This window comes from Scyliorhinus torazame, chromosome 1 (assembly GCF_047496885.1).
Source record: "Scyliorhinus torazame isolate Kashiwa2021f chromosome 1, sScyTor2.1, whole genome shotgun sequence".
In the NCBI taxonomy this organism is placed as follows: Eukaryota; Metazoa; Chordata; class Chondrichthyes; order Carcharhiniformes; family Scyliorhinidae; genus Scyliorhinus; species Scyliorhinus torazame.
In genome coordinates this window covers 273281434-273305844 of record NC_092707.1, presented here as the reverse complement: position 1 = coordinate 273305844, position 24411 = coordinate 273281434, and the positions used below count along the sequence as shown (strand labels likewise).

Sequence of the window (24411 nt, the reverse complement as noted above, 5' to 3'; positions counted from 1 at the left end):
CGTTGTCTCTGGCTGGGAGGGTGCAAACGGTGAAGATGACGGTCCTCCCGAGATTCCTATTTGTATTTCAGTGTCTCCCCATCTTTATTCCGCGGTCTTTTTTTAAGCGGGTCAACAGGGTGATCATGGGCTTCGTCTGGGCGGGCATGACCCCGTGAGTAAGGAAGGTAATGCTTGAGCGGAGTAGGGGAGAGGGCGGGCTGGCGCTGCCAAATTTTAGCAACTATTACTGGGCGGTTAATATAGCCATCATCAGGAAGTGGGTGGTGGGGGAGGGGTCGGCATGGGTGCGTATGAAGGCGGCTTCATGTGACGGTACCAGTCTGGGGGTGTTGGTAACTGCGCCTCTGCCGTTCCTGCCGGCCCTAAGAGTTTGGGGCCAATGGAGGCGGCATGTGGGAGCATCGGTCTGGGCCCCAATCTGTGATAATCACCGGTTTGCCCCGGGGAGTATGGATGGGGGGTTTCGGTTATGGCGGCGAGCGAGGATTGAGAGGATGGGGGATATGTTCATAGAGGGGAGCTTTCCGAGTATGCGGGCGTTGGAGGAGAAGTTTGGGTTGCCGAGAGGAAACAAATTCAGGTATCTGCAGGTGCGGGACTTCCTACGTAAACCGGTGTCAACCTTCCCGCTCCTACCGCTAAGGGGGATTCAGGACAGGGTAGTTTCCAGAGGGTGGGTAGGAGAAGGGAGCGTCTCGGACATTTATAAGGAGCTTATGGGGTCGGAGGAGACGCAGACCGAGGAGCTGAAGCGCAAGTGGGAGGAGGAGCTGGGAGGTGAGATAGAGGATGGTCTATGGGCAGACGCGTTGAGTAGAGTCAACACGTCCACAACATGTGCCAGGCTCAGCCGGATACAATTTATGGTTGTTCACCGGGCTCACATGACAGTGGCCCGGATGAGCAGATTCTTTGGGGTGGAGGACAGGTGTGCAAAATGTGCGGGAGGACCGGCGAATCATGTCCACATGTTTTGGACATGTCCAAAGCTTCGGGGATTTTGGCAGGGGGTTACGGACGTCATGTCAACGGTGTTAAAAAGAAGGGAGTACTCAAACTGGATTGAAGGTTGATAAATATCTTGGACCAGATGAGCTTCATCCCGGATTGTCGAAGGAGGTGACCAGAGAGATAATGGATCCATTGGTAGATAAGGGATCCATATCATTCAAAATTCTATGGATTCTGGAAAGGTTCCTATGGGCTGGAAATGAGCAAATGTAACCCCACTATTTCAGAAGTGAGGAAAAGGAAGAATGGAGAACTACAGACCTGTTAGTCTGGCATCAGTAGTGGGGAAACTGTTAGAATCTATTATAAAGGATGTGATAACAGAATATTTAGAAAAGAATGGTAAAATTGGGCAAAATAAAAGGAAAATAACGTTGACAAACGTGTTGGGAGTGTTATTGAGGATGTTAAGTGCAGCATTGATAATCTTCAGAAGGCTTTTGATAAGGTTCCACAAAGGATTATTATTATAAGGAGGTTAGTAAATAAAGTTAGAGCACAGGAGATTGGGAGAAATATACTCGTATAGTTAGACAAAAAGCAGAGAGTAAGAATAAATGAATCACTCTTAAGATGTGGGGACCAATTGTAATATTTCCAAATTTACTAATACCACCAAACCTGGTGGGAACATATCTCCTGAGGAGGATGGAAAGAGGTTTCAAGAGGACTTGGACAGGCTAAGTGAATGGGCTAGAATATGGAAGATGGGAAATAATGTGAATAGGTGGTAGAAACAAAAGATTGGCAGAATATTTCTTAAATGGTGACAGGTTGGGAAATGTGAGTGTCCACAGGGTCCTGGGTATCCTGGCTCACAAGTCATTAAAAACTAGAATGCAGGCGCAGCAAGCAATTAAGAAGGCAAATGGTATGTTGGCCTTCATCACAAGGAGATTTGAGTACAGGGGTAAAGATGTCTTGCTGCAGTTATATTGAGCCTTGGTAAGACTTCACCTGAAGTGTTGTGTACCGTTTTAGTGCCCTTACCTAAGGAAGAATATACTTGCCATAGAGCGAGTGCAACAGAGGTTCACCTGATCAATCCTGGGTAGTAGGTTTGTCTGATGAGGAGAGACTGGGGAGACTGGGCTGGTATTTCCTAGAGTTTAGAAGGATGATCGGTCACCTCATGGACATTTACAAAGTTCTTACCTGGCGTGACAAGGTGGATATGGATAAGATGTTTCCCTGGATGGTGAGTCGAAAACCAGGGGACACAGTCTCGGAATAAGGGGTCGGCAATTTACTATCGAGGTGAGGAGGAATTTTGTCACTCAGAGGGTGGTGAATCTTTGGTATTCTCTTCCCAGAGGGCAGTGGTAGCTCAACCATTGAGCATGTTCAAGACAGAAATTTCTGCTGCGACTTAATTGACTTCACTAATTATACTTAAAAAAGACAATCAGAGCCACCTTTCTGGCCAGTAGTCTGTTAGAGTGAACTCATCCAGTATCCAATTGATAGCAATTAGATTTTGCCACCTTGAGGCAGCTTCAAATGAGCAACATAATAATACATCAAAGCCATTAATATCTATCCTTATAATGTCGCACATCACTGGACATACTTTGAGCAAAGACATGGGAGCGCTATTAATATATTAATAAATAGCTTGGCTTCTCATTCCCACAAAGCTTTCCTCATCACATTTTAATGTCTCACTTCCTTTTACTGGTCACACTCTGCCCATCACATGTGAATTTCTGTGCTACAGAATGCCCTGATTGACTCAGATTTTATTTTACAAATAAAGCAAATTAGAACTGAACAGGTTTTGTGCATACTACTCATCTGGTAACAAGCTAGCATGGAAATGACAAGCTCAAAAAAACCTTAGTCATTCTTGCAAACGCAAACTAAAATGAATGAAAGAGCAACCAGATCAAAACTCTATTGCAAAATCGTCTTTAGTCAGCGATTACGCCCCCCCCCCCACCACCACCAGACTGTTGACTAAAGTTTCTAACAAACTTTAAAAATACATATTTCACAAGAAGATGATTGAATCTATATATAAAGTTATCGTACGTTCCTTAATGTTTCCACTTGAAGGCCTCAGCATCATTGGAAGCCTGAGCTTGGAGTTGGTGTGTTTCCCATGTCCCCAGCACATTGCCAGCTGATGGGAGTCTTCACCTGTACATGTCCTTGCAATTCTCAGAGTTTCCCAATATTAACCACAATGATTATGGACATGGACTCAATGGGCCGAATGGCCTCTTTTTGTGTTGTAATAACTCTAAGGCTAGAATTTTACATCCCTTCCCTCCCTGACCCCGAACCCCGGAGAGCAAGCTGGAAGCGGTGGGGGGTGGGTAAACATAAAATCATGGCCACATTCGGGGGTGGGGGAGGGGGGGGGGGGGGGTTGGCAACGCTGCACCCATTGCCTACCCACCTTTGCTGGAATTGTACCAGTGACAGGGTAATTATGTTGAGCATGGCCAAATAAGGCACTTAATTGGTGCCATGTGGAGAGGCCACCAGTTTAACCCTCGTGAGCTGGCTGTGGGCCCTGGGTGACCCTGTGTTTCAGGCACCATATGCCCAATGAAAATGAGCACACCCACTTGCTCCCCCCCCTGCTCGGCCCTCCCGATTGTGGCCCCATTCCTCTCACTGGGGCACGTCAAGTTCTCTCTCGGCTGCAGCTCAGCACTCTAATGATGTAAATTGTTGTTTTATGTAGCTCTTTCGACATCAGGGGCGGGATCCTCACCTACCCGGCGGGGCAGGGAGCCCCGACGGGATGGAGTGGCGTGAACCACTCCGGCATTGGGCCGCCCCAAAGATGCAGATTTCTCCGCACCTTTAGGGGCCAAGCCCTCACCTTTAGGGGCTAGGCCTGTGCCGTAGTGGTTGCCGTCCCGCTGGCTGACGTGGAAGGCCTTTGGCGCCTCACCAGCTGGGGCCGCAGGGACACCGCCGGCCGGCGGACATCCGCGCAATGCGCGGGAGCGTCAGCGGCTGCTGACGTCATCCCTGCGCATCCGCTCGCGCCGCCTGGTCCTGCCGGTAAGGGAGGTGGTTTAATTCACGCCGGCGGGACTGGCATTACAGCAGCAGGACTTCGGCCCATCGCGGGCCGGAGAACCACCGGGGGTGGGCTCGCCGACCGGCACGGCGCGATTCCCGCCCCCGCCGAATCTCCGATGCCGGAGAATTCGGCGGCCGGCGGGGGCGGGGTTCACACTGCCCCCGGCGATTCTCCGACCCCCTGCCCCAGATTTTCCACAAGGGCATTGATATGAGCACGAGGCACAACTCTGCAATCTGCAAAGGTTTGTCTTTTTTCCCTTGAGTACTTATTTCAAATAGGAGCAAGAGATAGTGTAGCGGTAAATCAGCTCTCAAATGGACTTTGCATTTTTGCCTTTCCAATGTTCACACTACAGTGTGACTTTTATTGGACATTCTTTCTATATTTCTAATATTTTGACTTGTATTTCTTTCACCAGGACAAATTTAGGTGTCTTTTTTCAAACTCATTAAGTAGTTGCCGCCCCGCTCCTAGCTAAAGCCATATACTGATGGGGAGCTATTATTAACTCCTTCCCACACCGGGAAATGTCGAAAAGGTGCCGTTGGGGGCCCTGAAAAAAGCCCAAAAGTCAGTTTCTGCGGGAGCCGCCGAATGTGCGACTTAGCTCCGCATAGCCGCAACTGGAAGTCTCGAGAGGGAATCCTTTTGGCAGTGTTCGCTTCACCAATCTGCCCCAAAAAGTCTGTGGAAACTCCTGAAAAAGGTCTGAGAGTCCGTTCCAGACGGGAGCTGCCGAATGCGCGACCTACTCCTCCATGGCCGCCACCGGAAGCCTCGTCCCCGCTTCTTCAGTCGATCTTTTCACAGTTGTTCGCTCTGCTGCTAGAATTCACCTTTAATAAAGGCCCTCAAGTCAGCTTGCAGCTTTAAGCTTGCCCTTCCCCCGCCTGCATGCTGGAAGAGGCTCTGTTTATCCTGCAGTTACAGCCAAATCTTTTACTGTTTCTGCCGGGTCTGGTAACCAAGAGACATACCATTCCTGGGGGACACTGTCGGGGAAATGTTGCAGTCTTCTTCCCACACTGGGAAATGTCAAACAAATGCCGTGGGGCCCTGTAAAGAGCCCAAAAGTCCATTCCAAGTGGGAGCTACTGAACATTCGACCTAGCTCTGCATAGCCGCACCCGGAAGTGACTCATTAAGTAGTTAAGTACCGTAGTTCATGGTTGCTCTGCAAGATTAAGTAAAGATAGCATGAAGGTAATAAGGTCCCAAGCCACCTTGAAAATTTGGCATGAGGCCAATGGCAGAGGACAATTGCCTCAGTGTGGTGATATGTATTAGGGGTCATGTGGGACTGGCTTCTGTCTCTCTCGTAAGTCATTGTGCGCTACACTCCGGTTAATCAAATTCAGATGGGCAGAGCTTCACCATCTACTGCCTGGACGCTTGTAGCCAACTTGTAACTTCAGGATGGCATTGCCAGCAGTTGCCCGGTCACCATAATCTTCAATGGTCATGTCCGGTACCCATTACTTCGTTAGGAACTGTGTACCAACCAACCCGCCTGTTCCTCACCTGCATCAAATAGTCAACTGATGCACTAGTCAGTTCCGAGAAAAGAGTGACCAAGATTGGGCTGCTTGTTTTAGAGAAGGTTGAGAGAATAATTAATTAACCTTGTCAATATCATAAGGGGTGCTGACACAACAGACACAGATAAACTGTTCTCAATGGCGAAGCCTCAAGAAGCACAGGGCACTGATTTAAAGTGATTCGAAAAAGAACAAAAAATGACGTGGGGAAAGGATTTTTTACCTAGTGAGATTTTAGGATCTGGAATGCAGCGCTTGATTGAGTGGTGGAAGCAGATTCAATCATGGCTCACAAAACAGTAATCAAAGGGAAAAGAATATCAGGGCTATGGGGAAATGGCAGAAGAGTGGGACTGGAAGAGTGGTTCTTCCAGAGAATTGGCACATAATGAGTCGTAATGGACTGAATGGTCTCCCTCTGTGCTGTAACCATTCTAGGATTCCATTCGCACTAAACACCAGGAGATGGCTGCCCCAAATCACTGCAATCCAGCATTTCCAAAAGTACACAGGATCGCTGCTGACTGCCATATGTCCAACTTTAATCCCATCCAAGGTATCAGTAAGTGACCAGGTTTGCACTGTAGCCCTTGTGGCCTGAAGCATATAGATGGATGTGTCAAGAACAGGAACTTAGTAGACATGAAGCAAAAAGATCAGTTGATTTTACCAGCATGACAATGTGCCCAATAGTGTAGGAAGGCCTAACATGCACCATGGTATGACATTCCTGGGCGAGATTCTCCGTCCCGCCAGACCCGTTTTCTGGCACGGCCGTTGGGAAATCGCAGGCATGAATGCACTGTTGGTGAAGTGGAGGATCCCGCCGACGGAGAATCCAGCCCCTTGTGTTTTTGTGAACAAATACAGGGGCGTCATTCTCCGACCCCCCGCCGGGTTGGAGAATCGCCGGGGGCTGCCGTGAATCCCGCCCCCGCCGGTTGCCGAAGTCTCCGGTACCGGATATTCGGCGGGGGCGGGAATCGGGCCGCGCCGGTTGGCGGGCCCCCCAGCTCGATTCTCCGGCCCGGATGGGCCGAAGACCCGCCGATAAATTGCCTGTCCCGCCGGTGTGGATTAAACCACCTTTTGAACGGCGGGACAAGGCGGCGTGGGGGGGGGTACGGGGCGATTTGGCCCCGGGGGGTGCCCCCACAGTGGTCTGGCCCGCGATCGGGGCCCACCGATCCGCGGGTGGGCCTGTGTCCACCATGGCGGAGGCGGAAGAGACTCCCTCCACCGCACATGCGCCGCCCGGGGATGTCATTTCCACGCCAGCTGGCGGGGCAACAAAGGCCGTTTCTGCCAGCTGGCGGGGTGGAAATTCCTCCGGCGTCGGCCTAGCCCCTCAATGTTGGGGCTCGGCCCCCAAAGATGCGAAGCATTCCGCACCTTTGGGGCGGCGCGATGCCCGTCTGATTGGCGCCGTTTTGGGCGCCAGTCGGTGGACATCGCGCCGTTTAGGGAGAATTTCGCCCACAGTGAAAATTCATTCACCAAAAATAATTAGAATGATGGACTTAGTTAACTATTCACCTTTTTGCACCTGTTTCTATGCTTTTTGTGGAGGTTTATAATACTGTGATTTTGCCTGTCTAAAATGTTTTTGATTGCACCGTAAGGGGTGAGGTTGTGAAATCCCCTCTTCAAGTGAAGTTCATCTTCAGAGGGAGGTGTGGGCCCAAGATAAAGCTCGAACACTGACCCTGTGGCAAAGGCTTTGGTTTAACCGACGGGAGCAGAGCTCTGTGAAATGGCTTCTTGAGTGAGCTTCATGGTTATCTTTCGAAGCAAACGTAAAAAAATACAAAAACGCAATATAAAAACTGAAAGTGATGGAAATACTCAGCAGGTCTGGTAAGTGGCTGTGCAGAAAGAAACAGAGTTCACTTTTCAAATCGCACATGATTCTTCTCCGGACTCGACTCGAGACGCGAACTCTGTCTCTCCACAGATGCTGCCAGATCTTGCTGAGTATTTCCAGCACTTTGCTTTTATTGCCAGTGTCTGTAGTATTTTGCTTTAATGTTTCTGTCAAAAATAACCATTTTCTTAAATTTCCACAGTAATGTAATAGTGGGTGTCTCTGAGAGGAGTCACTGATACTGAGAGAGAGCAGAGTCGTCATCATCAGGGCACAATCGTTCACAGCAAGTGATCAAACTATGAAAGTCATTGCTGCTCTCTCTGCCTTTCGAAATCCATACCATATCTAGACCAGCTTACTCAACAGTGCCATGCTTAAATAAATACATTCACGTTAATCACTATCCCTTTCCGCAGTTGGGAGATGCTGTCTTTTCCGCCCTGAATCAGAAGCACTAGCTTGACTTGAAAGCAACTTTTTTTGCTATGGATTTATCTAGAATGGTAACTGAGGTGACAGCTTAGCAAGGTGATTACTTGGAAATTGTACAAGTCATGGGCACAGCGATTTTCCATGCTCCATTTCAAATTCAAGACTTTTAGTATCCCATGCTGCCTACGAGTTTCACTTTACAAAATTAATGGGCAACTTTTGTATTTAATGCATCCGATATATCACTCTGTCAGTTTCTAGTGTCCAGGTTGTCCGCTAGACAATTTTGAAACAAGCACCCGAGAAACACCGTTTCCCAAGAACAGCTTTCAACAAATCAGTCAATTCCACTGAAACGTGGACCATTCCTCCCCAAAAATGTTACTTTCCAGCATCTTGTAATATGAAATATTTTGCAATTTAAACACTCACCAGCAAGCTGTGGTCCTTATGGAAGTGGAGTCAGTTTTAACAGTTCAAAAAATAATATGTCACTGGATGTACCAGGAATTTGAAATTAAGAAAAATATCACTTTCTATAATGTAAAAATAAGCCATGATGAAGGCATATATAAGACCAGAAGACATCGGAGCAGAATTGGGCCACTCGGCCCATTGGGTCTGCTCCGCCATTCAATCATGGCTGATATATTTCTCATCCCCATTCTCCTGTCTTCTCCCCATAACCCCTGATCCTCTTATTAATCAAGATCCTATCTATCTCTGTCTTAAAGACACTCAGTGAATTGGCCTCCACAGCCTTCTGCGGCAATGAGTTCAACGATTCACCACCCTCTGGCTGAAGAAATTCCTCTGCGGTATAAAACCACACTTCTTAGAATTGTTTTAATGTAGGTTTGCAAATCATTAATTTACCACTTAGTTATCTGCAACAAATATTTTCTTAAAAAGAGACAAAATGCTAGAAAGGACACAAGATCCCACTGGCAGTATATAAAAGTATTTGAGAATGGTTCACCTACCTTTTCTTACCATCTCTCTTTGCTGATTTTTCCAGAAGTACTCTGCGTCTTAGATACTCATTCTGAAACTCGCTGGATTTTGCTGTGTGCTCTTTAATCAGATCAGTGGTTTTCTTGTGGTGTTTCTTCACCAACTCCTTCATTTCTTTGTAGTGCTTCTTCTGGAGTTTCACAAATGCCTTTTGCTGTCTTAGCTCCTCCACGGTCTGGGGTTCCACCTCTGCAGTGGTTTACAGAAACCAAATTTGTCACATCAAATTGCTTTTCTTTCTCCCTTCTTTCGGTCTTTAGTAGATGTCTTATTGCACCGGCTCAGACTGCCATGTAATTTACCTATAAATCACCCTCAGTTGAATAGCAACAATGAGAACTATCAAGAGTATATGAATCCTTGAATGGAAAATTTATTGCAGGGCTATGAGGAAAGTGCAGAGGAGTGGGACTAATTGAATAACTCTTTCAAGGGGGATTGAAACAGGCATGATGGGCAGAGTGGTCTCCGTCTGTGAAATATCCTTCAGCAAGTCGATGGATGGAGCAGCACTTAAAAATGACCAACTCATTTAAATCTGAAAAAAAAGTTGACTGGAACTGTCCTTAAATAAGTTAGCAAATCTTAGAGCACAGAAAGAGGCCATTCAGCCCATTGTTCTTGTACTGCTCCTTTGGAAAAGATGCTGATGAATGGGTTAAACACAGACTGTGTCGAGTGTGACACAGTGTGTTACTTGTCCTTTCCTCCTTTGAAACAAGAAGATAGAATTTTTAAGCCTTCCTTTTAAGCAGGATAACATTTTAAATGTGACTGTTTCAAACTGTGGTTCTCTGACACTGATTGTCAATATTGTATATGTGCATATCAATTTCATTATATCTATGATTGCTAAGTGACAATTTAAAGTAATGTAACAATCATAGGTTTTTAGATGGCAAGATTTCATTCCCATGTATGAATCTTCTCTGTTGAACCTGCGCTGTCTTATGTGTAACCTTAAAAGAAAATGGACAAGAGCCATATTGGACTTGAAGCATTAACTGTTTCCCCTCCACAGATGCTGCCAAATAGTTTTTCCAACATTTTTTGTTTTTATTTCAGATTTTCAGTTTCCACAGTATTTTGCTTTTATACAACTGCTTCGAGTACGGACTGGAGATGAAGTTGGCATGTGGTTTAATTTTGTTTATGGATGTGCACATCTGAGCTGCTGAGAGAGTAATCCGGAATCCTGGTAATTTTATTGTTATTTGATTGACCACATTGAAATGTTCTTCAGAATAATACTTCAGCGAAATAAAAATCCAATTTACTTTTGCACAACTCACATGGGCAGAAAATGAATCTGCATTCAAACTTTTCTGTTCTCTCCCCAACTCAATTGTCTGGACAGTTTTAAACAAGAGCCTGAAGGCTTGAAATGAAGCTGAGAGGCAAATGTGCATTCCTTTCAAATGTCATTGCCTGCACTTTTAACAGAGATCCTCAGAGAGTTATGACACTCTGTTGACATATCAAAACGTTTGAATGATAAAGGTACTCGTAATTAGCTTTACAGTGGTAGAAACAAGTTAAATGAAAATTGCTCTGTAATCATTCAGTAATGAGGTATTTATTTTGCTCGTTATGTGGACGTGTTTGATCAAGCTTTTCGAATTTATTTACAGGCAAATGAGGCAGTGAGGTAAACTGTATGGACAGCATCAATGCTCCATTTATGTGCAAACAATCGATAACTTTTACTTTTCTCCTCCGAAACAAGAAAATAGGCTGGGATTTTCCAGTCCTGCCATAGGCACCAGACCCCCCCCCCCCCTCATGGCAGGTTCCCCAGCGGCTGGGTGGGAAATCTTGGGTATAGATTTTTTAAGCCATTCCTTTAACAGAATTACATTCTTTTAAATGTGATTTTTCCAAACTATGATTCTCTGTACTGATTATTAATATTTTATATATTTAGTATATATAAATATATAGCAATTTCTTTATACGTATGATTGTTAAATACCAATTAAAAGTCATGTAATAATCGTAGGTTTTAAGATGGCAAGATTTCATTCTCATGTATGAACCTTTTCAGTTGAATCTGCACTGTCGTATTTGTAACCGTAAAAAAATCCATCCTCGATCTTATCATGTAGTGTACAGTTATTTCATTCTTATTTCACATCTATACTTTCTCTGGTTTCAACATTTGGAATGGGAACGATTTTAAGCCCTTGGGTTACACCGAGTTTGTTAGAATCTTACCTGACAAGACGCTGTGTATGAGATCTTCTGCCTTACCAGCTGTTTTGACTGCAGCTAACGCACACAACACAAAATAATTTGCATGAATAAAATGGTTGCAAAAACTTATTTCTTCACTTGTTTGATATTTCAAACAAAAATCCATTAAGCATAAACTCACTTACCCGGTGCTGGTTGAACATGGGTGACCTGGGTGGAGGGTTTGGATGTTTGACCAGATGTGTGACTCACACCATTCTCTGCTGGAGCTGTCTTCGCATCACTATTAGGCTCCGTGGGAATGTCACCAGGCTCAGCCTGAGAGAATGACAAGGAACAGTTTATTATTCACTCTTAAGAAAGAGAAAAAATAATCACCAATTCGAGTGAAAGTAATCATTGCTGGACATTAACAAATTTCTTCTTCCTTTGCTTAAAAGAAAATCTGTAGGTTGCCGACCAATCGCCTAATTTATTGACAGAATTTCACAAGCCAATTTTTCCTATCGCTGCTACATACTACCAGTTCTCAGAACTATCCAGGTGAAGCAGAGGGTTTTAATTTGGAACAAGTTTTCCAAAATTCACCTCAGATAAAGCAGCCATCACCATCAAAATATTTTAAGGGAAAGGGTTACCTCTATTTTGCTGCAAATTGAGTAAACGTAATTGTGATGTCCAATTTTTTGAAGCATGTTTTCAACATTCTATCCAGTCTGCTCTCTCCTCTACTGGTTCTGTTTGTAGTTTTACACAGTCGACATCAGATTATTCTTGTGAACCTCAAATCTGCAGTCGCTCTCTCTCTCTCTCCCTCAGACACACACGCACTCACTTCAATTTTCCCCTCAGAAAACTCCTACACTCTGTAGGCAATTCAGACTCTGTGATAGCCAAACTCTGATGACCAGTTGCCATGGTGCCTGATTGAGTGGTCCTGTGTGCTTTCAGCTTGGAGTTATTCTTCAGGCAGCTTTCCTTTCACTCCTTGATGGTAATTATAGCCAATCAGCAGGAAAATAAAGCCCTTTCATGGCATTACCCAGCCCCGCCAGCGCAAGAACTTTTGCTCAAATTATATGGACAGGAACATCTCAGATACATTTGCCATTTTATGATTCATGACTGAATGATTAATTATATATTTATCAGCCATTAATGGCAATGAAAAGTTTATACGCTTCGATAAAAAGAAAAGGGCAGTTTATGATGTCTATTTCTCCGTCTGTTCGTTATTTCCCTCCCCCGAGGCTCACCTTTTGTTCTTGATATATAAATTTAACATCTGGAACAATGCAATATGAGCTGACACCAGCAACACAATTCAGAAATAATCACTCTATTTTCAAAGCGTTTCTTTTCCAGAAGAATTAACTGTCTTAATACGTACATGGACGAGATCTTTGGGCTGTTCATGTTGACGGGATCTTCCGGTCCTACCAATGGTACACCCCTGGATTCAATGGGGAATCCAATCAACAGCGATGGGACTGAAAGATCTCACTGTTGGCCAAGAGCGGGCCGCCTCCCGCTGCCAGGAAATGCCACAGCGAGGCCAGAAGAGCTCGACGGTTAGCTTTTTTCCCAAATCTTTCTGTTCTCAACAGTTTGAAACCCCCGCCCCACCCCCATATGATTTTTATATTTTGTGTGTGGAGATGGGGATGGGGGGATGGGTTGGCAGAGGAGGATGGAAAAGCCTGCCCTAAGCTTTCTTTTGCATATTTTACGTCGACTCTGTCAAAGGCTTATGGAGTATCCTCCTCAGATTTATCTGCCCTCAGATATTTGTCACCATCCTCTGCCTACTGCATGAGCCATGATCTTCACCGATGATCCCGTCACAGTGAAGACTGGGATCAAAACAGGGCTGTGTAATCTCACAAATCTTCTTCTCCACCTTCTTCGCTGCAGCATTGCACCTCATCCCCAACAGATTGCACACAGGACTGGAGATGATCGACAGAACCAGCAGGAAACTGTCCACTCAGAAACTGTGCTCAATGTCATTGACAGCTCCTTCTCTGAAGTCTAGGCCTTTCACTAAACACCCGAAAAACTGCAGTCCACGTCCGACCAGCTACCACAGCAGAAACCTCCCCCTCCACCCCTGTCATCAATTAAGATCAAGGGCGAGACCAATCTGGACTATTTTCCATATTTTGGCAAAGGCAGACAGAGAGTTAAAAAAATAAATTTAAAGTAACCAATTCATTTTTTTTTCCAATTAGAGGGCAATTTAGCACGGTCAATCCACCGACTCTGCATATCTTTGGTTTGTGGGGGTGAGATCCACGCAGAAATGGGGAGAATGCGCAAACTCCATAGTGACCTGGGTCTGGGATCGAACCCAGGTCCTCGGCGCTGTGAGGCAGCAGTGCTAACCACTGCACCACCGTGCCACCCAAAGGCAGACATAGATGACAGACTTCATGATCGCCTCAAACATGCCAGTTCAGCCTGAGGAAAAGATTGTTTTGTGGAACTGGATCACAGCTGGAGACAAAGGTCATGGCTTACCATGCAGTAGTAGTCTTTGTGCTCCTTTCTGCCCCAGAGACTTGGACAAGATGCAGTAGGTGTCTCAAAGCACTGGAGATGTACCACCAGCGGTGCTGCCCTCACACGATCCTCCAAATCAGATGGCAAGAAAGGTGGTCGAAGAACAGCATCGTCTCCTAAGCCAACTTGCCCAACATCTCTGTGCTAATCACTCAAAACTGCTCCGCTGGGCAGGACATGTTTGTATAATAACACCAAATTCCCAAAGCAAATGTTCTGCTCTGAATTCAGTCAAGGCGGAGACTCCCAGGAAGACTGCGGAAACACTTCAGGGATGTCCTCAAAGCCTCCCTGAAGAGGCCAAACATTTTTGCCGACTTATGGGAGTCCCAGGTTTATGACCGACCAAAATGGAGAAGGCCCATTCAGGAAAGAACCAAACATGACGAGAGATTTTGCCGGGAACAGGTGGAGGTGAAGGTGATGCCTAGGAGAGCGCTCTCAAAACTGAAAACACCTCAGCTACCTAAATCCTCAAGCACCACTTGAAGAAGAAGAAGAAGAGGTTTTATTAATAAATATAAGGATAAATTTGTGTCTCGAGGTGGAAATAGGTTGGGGAATTGGTGCCACAGCGTTGTAGCCGCATATCTGACCTGCACTCTTCTGGCACCTCGCTGAGACTGCAGGGTCAGCACATTTTGCCCATAAAGCACACACAGAAAATGCAGAAAAATAAGCTACAGCTGTCTTAAGTGTTCAGTGTTCTGCCACCGAGATGAAGCAGTTTCTGCTCCTTGGCATGGGCTACAGTGGTAGATTAACACTGAAGGCAAGTCCTGACCTACCTATGGAGGTGGGTCGTGTGACTGTCCTAGCATTAGGTAGAGGATTAGGATTAGGTATAAAATCAAAGAGCTTATTCAAAGACAAAAAGGTTTTATACTTTTGGAGTAATTTGTGTGAAAAAAGATGCAGTGAGTTGTTCTGATTTGAAATGCATTGCCTGAAAGGGAGATGGAAGCCGGTTCAATAGCAACTTTCAAAAGAGAGTAAGTGTTGAAAAGATGATTGTGGGGCTCTGGGGAAAGAGCAGGAAGCTACATGGATAGACAAAGTGGGCTGACTGGCCTCCTTCGTGCTCCAGGATTTTATCTCTCGACCTGAAAGAGGACAGGCCGCAACATCTGAGTCCCCAGCATCGGATTGGAGGGTACCTGGAAGATGCCCTCTCAGACATTCCCAGGTAAGGTTTGCATGCCAATTGTCCCTGAGAACAAACGTACTCTGGGCAGCTCTGGGAACAATCTGAAAATGCGATTAAAGTATCAAACTTCAGATGGTTCCAACTGGGTTACAGCAAAAGTTACCCAGAGAAGGTTAGAAGAATAAAAACCACATCTGGTTTCTGAATAATTTTTGTACAGATCCAGACCAAACCGCCATTGGACTGGCCCCACACTCAAGGCCCCCCAGAGGTCTCCCACCCCACCCCCGTGACTAACCCCTGCCCCCCCACCCACCTCTACTAAATTCTCCCCAACTGCATGGGACTCCTTTGCTGACCCTAGGGCTGATACAACCCCCCCCCCCCCCACCCCTCCACCAAGGCCCAGAGCCTCTCCCCTGAGGTCCAAAAACCTCCACCCAATCTGACCCATCACCCTCCTCCCAACCTCCACTAGGCCTGACCTGACCGGACTCAAGGCTTGGTACCCCACCCGAGGCCCAGGCACCTCACCGCAACTCTCCTGAGGCACAACCTCCACCCATGGGAGAAAGGCCTCCCCCCGACCCCTGCCTGCAAGGTCCACACTCTCTCCTTCTCCCTCAACCTCCTGAAGGCCCTCCCCTTCCCTCACCCCTCTAGGCCCGGCAACCTGGATGTTGTCCTCAGGGGGAGCAGGGGGGGGTCTTATGGCATGTGGCCAACATTTTCTTAATGAAGAAGCCAAAATTGTTGAAAGAATTACATGAAATGTGAAAGGTGTGAGAAACCTCTGTGGGCAGATTGAAGAAGCTGGAACTAGGAGAAAATGCTGGAAAATCTCACAGGTCTGGCAGCATCTGTAGGGAGAGAAAAGAGCTAACGTTTCGAGTCCAATGACTCTTTGTCAAAGCTGAGGTTGTTCTTTTCAGAGAAGAGAATGTCGAGAAGACATTTAATTGACGTCTTCAAAATCATGATGGGGCCTGAGCAGAATCGATGGGGAAAAACTATTCCCATTGGCAGAAGGGTCAGGAACCTTAGGATGTCAGCAAAGACGATCGGCCTAAAAACCAATGGCGACATGAGGAAAACCTTTTTTATGCTGAGCAGTCTGGATCTGGAATGCACTGCGTGAGATTGTGGTGGTGGAAGATTCAATTGTGGATTTCAAACAGGAATTGGATAAGCATCAGATGAGAAAAAAAAACTGTTGTGCTGCAGGCAAAGTGTTGGGGAGTGGGACTATCTGAGTTGCACCTGCAGAGCGCCAGCATGAGTATGGTGGGATGAATAGTCTCTTTCTATGCTGTACCCATTCCGTGGTTCTATATTGCCTCTGAATGCTCGCCTAGCTTCCTCACAGCAGTGTCCAATTCCAATTCCTGGAAATTCTAGGTCAATACTGGAGCATTGACAATCCCAGCTGGTAGCCTGGAATTGGTCATTACAATATAAACCTTATTCTTGTCTGTACTTTGCAAAGGGGCTGCTTAGCACAGGGCTAAATTGCTGGCTTTGAAAGCAGACCAAGGCAGGCCAGCAGCACGGTTCAATTCCTGTACCAGCCTGCCCGAACAGGCGCTGGAATGTGGCGACTAGGGGCTTTTCACAGTAACTTCATTTGAAGCCTACTTGTGATAATAAGCGATTTTCATTTGCAAAATGCAGATGGAAAACCATAACTGCATTGTTTCGAATCAACGGTCAATTATTCACCTATCATGTAACAGTGGCTGAATAGTCTGCCAGGAAAGAGATCACTATAAAATACATTCCTTTTTAAAGTAAAAATTAAAGTAAAGTCGCCATAGTCCCTGATGGCCATAGGCTGTTTTCCCCTTTGAGGGGGAGAGCTGACTGGTGGTGATTTAACCTGAGGATCACCACACCTCAAGTGAGGGGCAAGGTTTAGAAGGCGAGGCCTTTTTGAATAACCTCAGCCAGTATGGGGATTGAACCGGTGCTGTGAGCCTCACTCCGCATCACGAACCAGCCGTCCAGCCAACTGAGCTAAACCAGCTTGGTTTACTGTCGCATCAGGTGGTCTTGCTCACCCTCAGTACTACACTGGAGTGATTCCTGTGGTCAAGGACTGGAGTGAGACTTGAACCCACAACCTTCTGACTCAGAGGTGAGAGTGCCACCCAATGAGCCATGCTGACGCACAAATGCTCGGAACAATCAGTGGAGATCTACAGTAATTTACACTCTTAAAAGCCATGGTCTCACCACACACCAAAGATATAGGCAGTGATACTCACTAACTTTTTGTTGATCCTCACAATCTCCAGCCTTGACCAGCCTGCTGTCTGCTCGTCATCGCCTGGGGTTTGATCAAGCTTGATGCTGGGCATCTTTTGCAGCTGCTTAGCTGGCAATGCCTACACGTCCTTTATCAAAATGGGGAAATTTTGAAGTGTTTTTGCAGTCGGTTTTCAAAAGCTCTGAGTCACCAAAATTCTTCAGTTATCATTAGAGCCACTGAGTCACGTCTCCTGGCAACCATAGGGATTATTAGCTTCCAGCCAATCACCTACCACAAATCAGCCTGAAGAGGGTTCACTGGGCATTTGAGACAATTATAAAAGCAACCACAGTCAAACTCGTCCAAAAAATAATAGTGTAAGCTGAAGTTACAACATATATTCAAACGCATGCACCGAATGAGACCTTCCTCAGTTTTAAAGTCATGAGAAGGAGTGATAATGGCTTACCCACCTGCCCTGAAAATACTGCCAACATTCAGAGAATCATAGAAATCCGAAAGTGCAGAAGGAGGTCATTCGGTCCGTCGACTCTACATTGACCCTCTGAAAGAGCACCCTAACCAGGCCCCCGCCTTATCCCTGCAATCTCATAACCCCACCTAACCCGCATATCCCTGCGCAGTAAGAAGCAATTTATCAATCTACCTAATCTGCACATCTTTGAACTGTGGGAGGAAACCGGAGCGCCCGGAGGAAGCCCCGCAGACACGGGGAGAAAGTGAAAATTCCACACAGTCACCCAAGGCCGGTATTGAACCCAGGTCCCTGACGCTGTGAGGTAGCAGTCAAGTCAAGTAAGGCAAACTTTGAAGGGATCATGCATGAATTGACCATAGTAAATTGGGAGGATCTGTTAATGGGTAACTTCTGTTAATAGTGGGACATATTCAAAGTAGAATTGGGTACAATACAAAACCTAAAAGGTGAAGGCTCCATTAATGTAGCTAAGCAACAACTGTGAACAAATGAAGTGAGAGATAATATTGAAGTCGATGAATCAAAGTGAAGGATAGTCAGAAATCCAGAAGACAGGAAAGGAAACTAAGAAAAGGAACAAGGGGATGCAAGGAAAGTAATAAAATGTGCTAGAAGGAATACTGAAAATATCTCGCTGGATATCAAAATTCACAGCAGATGAGCTCATAAATAAATACATGAACATAAGAAATAGAAACGGGAGTAGGTCAATCGGCCCCTCGAGCCTACTCTGCCATCGTATGCTCACCGCTGATCTTCTACCTCAACTTCACACTCCTGCCAATCTCCATATCCCTTGATTCTCCTAATGTCAAAGAACCTGAGAATCTCAGCCTTGAATAGACTCCACTTCTGTGGTCAGGAGTTCCAAAGCATCTCAACCCTCTGACAAAACTAATTTCAAAATAAATATGTTTCTCCTCCATCCCTAATAACCTTCTCCTTCTTTTCAGACGCCAGCCAGGAGAAACAGTCTCTCAGCATCCATCATTCTCGACTCCTAAGAATTGTATTGGCTTCAATGTGATCACCCTTCATTCTTAATAAACTCCAGAGAATGCAAGGCCTTTCTGCTAACTATGTTCTCACTGGACAGCCCTCCAGTTCCAGAAGCCAATTAATAGTAAGAGACTGGTAAAGGGGAATATGGGTCCATTAACGCAGATGCAGGAGAGTCCATAATGGACAATTAAAGAATTGCAGAATTGTTAAATTAGCATTCTCTCTCTGCTTTCATAGAGGAGAATGGCAACAGATTACGATTGGACAAAGGAACCTGAAAACAAATCAATGGAAGGAATTCAGTGGATTTAATAGAAGTTTAAAAAATGTAGCGGAGAAAATAATTAAGCTTGTGGCTGATAAATCTCACGACCTAATGGTATTACAAGAAATAAATTGGGAAAGCGCAGATGCATTCGTCATGATGTTGCAAAGCTTTCAAGAATTGTGCCTTTGGTTTGGAAAATTGCAAATATCACTCCATTATCTAAGAAGGGAAGGAGAAAGAAGCCAGGTAACTACAGGCTTGTCAGTTTAACATCAATCGTGGGGGGGGGGGGGGGGGGGGTTACTGGAATAGATAGCAGAGAAAGAGTGTCTTTAAAAAAAATAAATTTAGAGTACCCAATTAAGGGGCAATTTAGCTTGGCCAATCCACCTACCCTGCACATCTTTGGGTTGTGGGGTTGAGACCCACGCTGACACAGGGAGAATGTGCAAACTCCACACAGACAGACCCGGGGCCGGGATTGAACCCGGGTCCTTGGCACCATGAGGCAGCAGTGCTAACCACTGCGCCGCCATGCTGCCCCACAGGGAAATAATGTCTGAGCACTCGGAGCAGTATAAGCTGATCAGAGACAGTCCACATTGGTGAAGGGTTAAGGTTACATCTGACAAATTGAGTTGAACATTTTGAGGCCACTAGCATGGAGGATAGGGGAGCATCTGTGGATGTTGTCTATATGGATTTTCAGGAGGCCTTTGATAAAATTCTCCACAAGGTATTATTAGCAAAAATGAAAAGCGCATTAAATTGGATGTGGCTTGGTGGCATGGCTTGGTGATTTATTAAGAGGTAGAACACAGAAATTAAGAATAAATGGCATGTTTTCAAATTGGTGTGATTTTATTTCCTTTATTCGAGTGGGTATCACCAGCAAGGCCAACCCTAGTGGCTGCGGATCTAGAGTCACATGTAGGCTAGACCAGGTAAGGATGGCGGATTTCCTTCCGTAAAGGACATTAGTCAACCAGATGGGATTTTTACGACATACAAAGGTTTCATGGCCACCATTTGACTTTTCATTCCAGATTTTTATTGAATTCAAATCTGCTGTGGTGGGATTTGAACCTGAGTCCCCAGAGCAGTCTTTGGATTACTTGTCCAGTGACAATCCCACTGTGCTACTGCCTCCCCCTGAAAAATGGTAGCCTCCAGGGATTCTGTGGTGGGGTTTCAGCTTTTTAACCACACATATTAATGGTCTGAGTGAAAGAGTAAAAGGCTGGATATCCGAGTTTGCAGGTGACATCAAGTTAAGAGGGGCAATCAATTGGGCGGCTGGGAATAGGCAATGTTACAAAGGGTATAAGAATGCAAAAAACTTTTCCAGATGGATGTCAACGGGCAGCACGGTAGCACAGTGGTTAGCACTGTTGCATCACAGCGCCAAGGTCCCAGGTTCGATTCCTGGCTTGGGTCACTGTCTGTGCGGAGTCTGCACATTCTCCTTGTGTCTGCATGGGTTCCCTCCGGGCGCTCCGGTTTCCTCCCACAAGTCCTGAAAGACGTGCTGTCAGGTAATTTGGACATTCTGAATTCTCCCTCTGTGTACCCGAACAGGGGCCGGAATGTGGCAACGAGGCGCTTTTCACAGTAACTTCATTGCAGTGTTAATGTAAGCCTGCTTGTGACAATAAAGATTATTATTATATGGAGAAGGATGAGATCTGACAAATGAAGAACTTTCTTCATTTCGACGGGACTAAGACTTGTGGAGGATTAAACTGATTTAAGTGTCCGTATCCACAAGTCACTAAAGGATAAGAGCCCAGGAACAAAAAATTCAATTCAAGAATTAAGGGATATTGACTTTCACCGTAAGGGGTTGGAATTCAACAGTAAGGAAGTGATACTTCAGTTGTACACAGCCTTGGTTAGGCTCCCATCCGGAGTATTGTGTTCAATTTTGGACATTGAACTTCAGGACAGATAAATTGGCCTTGGAGGGGTTACACCAGAATGAGAACTTAAAATGTTAAATTATTATTTAAAAAATAAATAAATGTAGAGTACCCAATTAATTTTTTCCAATTAAGGGCAATTTAGCGTGGCCAATTCACCGACTCTGCACATCTTTTGAGTTGTGGGGGCGAAACCCACGCAAACATGGGGAGGATGTGCAAATTCCACACGGACAGTGACCCAGGGCCAGGATCGAACCTGGGACATCGGCGCCGTAAAATGTTAAATTATGAGGATCGGCTGCATAAGCGTGGTTCTGAATTTGCAAAGTTGCGAGTAATCTGGAACCTTCCCAATCCAGATCAGGTGACAAGTTAGTCGAAGAAGAATCCAAATAGTCTTCAATGTGGAAACCAAACCACAAACCAGTTAGAAGTGGGGACTGAAATATATCCCCATCTTCTGGCATCCATGTACATACCTATAGATAACAGGGGCGAAATTCTCCCCAAACAGCGCGATGTCCGCCGACTGGCACCCAAAACGGCGCCAATCAGACGGGCATCGCGCCGCCCCAAAGGTGCGGAATGCTCCGCATCTTTGGGGGCCGAGCCCCAACATTGAGGGGCTAGGCTGACGCCAGAGGGATTTACGCCCCGCCAGCTGGCGGAAACGGCCTTTGTTGCCCCGCCAGCTGGCGCGGAAATGACATCTCGGGGCGGCGCATGCACGGGAGCGTCAGCGGCCGCTGACAGTTTCCCGTGCATGCGCAGTGGGGAGAGTCTCTTCCGCCTCCGCCATGGTGGAGACCGTTGCGGAGGCAGAAGGGAAAGAGTGCCCCCACGGCACAGGCCCGCCTGCGGATCGGTGGGCCCAGATCGCGGGCCAGGCCACCGTGGGGGCACCCCCCGGGGTCAGATCGCCCCGCGCCCTCCCCCAGGGCCCTGGAGCCCGCCCACACCGCCTTGTCCCGCCGGTAAATAGGTACTCTAATTTACGCCGGCGGGACAGGCAATTTATCGGCGTTACTTCGGCCCATCCGGGCTGGAGAATCCAGCGGGGGGGCCCACCAACCGGCGCGCCCCGATTCCCGCCCCCCGCCGAATATCCGGTACCGGAGACTTCGGCAACCGGCGGGGGCGGGATTCACGGCGGCCAACGGCCATTCTCCGGCCCGCTGGGGGGGTTGGAGAATGACGCCCCAGTATGCAAATCCTCAATACATTGATCCAAATTTCTCACTCCTCTCACTTAGTGGGACGCTTGACCACGTTGTGAATGGCCAACACCTCTGCAAAAGTAGTTTCTGCTGAGATTTCAGAAGAGTACACGGTGCTTGTACATTATTATCCTCAAAATTAACATTGGGGGCCCAGCCGATATCAGGTTCTCCTTGTTAACTGCTACACAGCCAGCCGACAGACTAAATCTCCCACATTGTTACAACAGCGAACCTCATCTCCAGCCTCTACCCCCTACACCATCAGTAAGGCATTTAGATTCTGCCCACCAAACGTTGGTGCTGCAGGACCACATCAGTGGGCATTGGGTTGACATTTCCAAACCCATTGAAACAGAGAGAAATTTCCCCAATAATCTGAACTGAATTCAAATTCAGGTCTCTGAATTTTATTTTATTTATTTATTGACTGATCTCTTGTGGCAATGATCTCGGATTATTTTAGTGCAGGAAACAAGACTAAGTGCACCCTCGCCGGGTAGTTCCCTGCTGAGGCCCCGAATCGAACCAGGGTCCCGGTAGACAGCAGAACACCCAGCTAAACACGCTTGTCCCAGGACTCTGTTCCGATTTGGTTAGATGGAGCCTTGGACAGAGTGTCGTCAGATAGCGGGGTCGTTCCTGGCATTACAAGCACTGGGAATGACCACATTAATCCCATCAGAACAGACTCTGTTTTATTTTGGTTTGAGCTCACCCTCTGTTTGGTTTAATGGCAGTGTGGGTCTCACCCAAAAAGCTGACAGGAAACACTCCACCAAATACGGCCAACATGACAATTAGAAATGATTTGGTTGAATCACGCCCTCAAATTATTTCACCATTTCTGCACCATCTACAAGAAGAGCAACTCCCCAAAGCTCTTTTGACAGCACCTTCCAAACCCATGACCTCTACCGACAAGAAGTTCAAGGACTTAAAGCGTATCTGAACACCAGCACCTGTAAGTTCCTCCTTGCAGCCACACACCATCCTAGACTTGGAATTATATTGCCATTCCTTCACTATTGCTGGGTAAAAATTCTGGAACCCACCCACCCACCTAACAGTACTGTGGGTGTACCCACACCACAGATACTGCAGTGGTGCAAGAAATCACTACCACCTTCTCAAGGGCGATTAGGGATGGGTAATAAATGCTGGCCTTGCCAGCGATGGTCGCATCCTATGAATAATTAAAAATAGACTTACTGCTGAATAACTGATCCGCTGGCCTCATCTAAACACAACAACTATTCACCAAATGAGTGACTGAGTGACATGGGTTCACAGAGACACCTTGCATTCCAAAGCATGCGGTTCATGCACTTGTTTCATTCTGCGAGGTCCTCGGATAGAAGGAATGCCAGTCTAATTCTTAGTGGGACAATTGCCTAAGCTTTCCGTTTCAGAGTTGGAGAAACATAAAATGGAGCACAATCACAACAACAGTTAACAATCGTGCAACATCTTCAAATTCCTCTTCACAAATGGGCAAAAATGTGGAAACCTGTTTTTATTTGTCACAGGAAATGGACAAAAAGGAGCCAAAACTAATTGTATGAAATCTTGTGATGTGCTTGAAACTCAATAGGATCTATTGAGGTAAATGATTCAATTCTGGCAATAAAATTCAATCCGTAATGATTACTTTATCTAGAAAATGCAGCACAGAAGCAGACCACTCAATCCAACTGGTCTATGCTTCTGTTTGTTCTCTGCATGAGCCTCTTCCCACATAATGTGGCTTACAGTCATCGGCACATCACTCAATTCCATTCCAGCTCATGTACTTATCTGGCTTTCCCCTAAAATGGATCAATACAATTCACCTCAACGGTTCCATATGGTAATAAGTTGTACATTTGGAACAGGTTTTAGGTCATGGCTTTTCTCCTGAATCCTTTAGTAGATTTGTGACAAACTATTGTACATTCACGACACCTCATTTCGGATTCCCCACAAGTTGAAACATCTTCCCTCCCAAATCTCTTCATAATTTTAACGATCTCATTCGGTCACCTTTTATCCTCCTCCTTTTTGAGAAGTCTCTTCCGACAGTTATAATCATTCAGAAATTGTTTCTCTGACACCTTCTCTGATGTATCCTTTAGTAATAGAGAGCAGAACTATGCACGGTACTCCACATGTGGCCGAAGGGGGGTTCTACGCAAGTTTGACGTAATCCCTCTGCTTTTCAACATTATTCCTCTGGACATTAACTCCATGCAAAGGGTATGGAACTAGCCAAGTTGCTCGTCAAAAGCATAATTCAAGACGAGCTTCAGTACCCCAAGGTGAGTGAAACGTGGGCACAGACAGATTGAATATTGTATTGAAGAATTACAATTGAAAATAATTTAAGCACTTATCTTCAAAGAATTTTGAAAAACAGAAAGAAAGAATGAAGGAACATGAAAACCTGGAAAGAGAATGACCCATTAA

General features: G+C 46.0%; 1 protein-coding gene across 6 annotated transcripts in view; it reads right to left on the bottom strand.

Annotated features, from left to right (window-relative positions):
* plcb1 (phospholipase C beta 1) overlaps positions 1 to 24411 on the bottom strand; it is a 1179298-nt gene that overhangs the window by 136661 nt on the left and 1018226 nt on the right. For all 6 annotated transcript variants that reach the window (XM_072506091.1, XM_072506102.1, XM_072506120.1 and 3 more), the window contains 3 exons: positions 11287 to 11419; positions 11123 to 11176; positions 8878 to 9097 (listed from right to left, as the gene is read on the bottom strand). In XM_072506091.1, coding sequence (XP_072362192.1) covers positions 8878 to 9097; positions 11123 to 11176; positions 11287 to 11419 — 407 coding nt within the window. The remainder of the gene's footprint in view (positions 1 to 8877; positions 9098 to 11122; positions 11177 to 11286; positions 11420 to 24411) is intronic.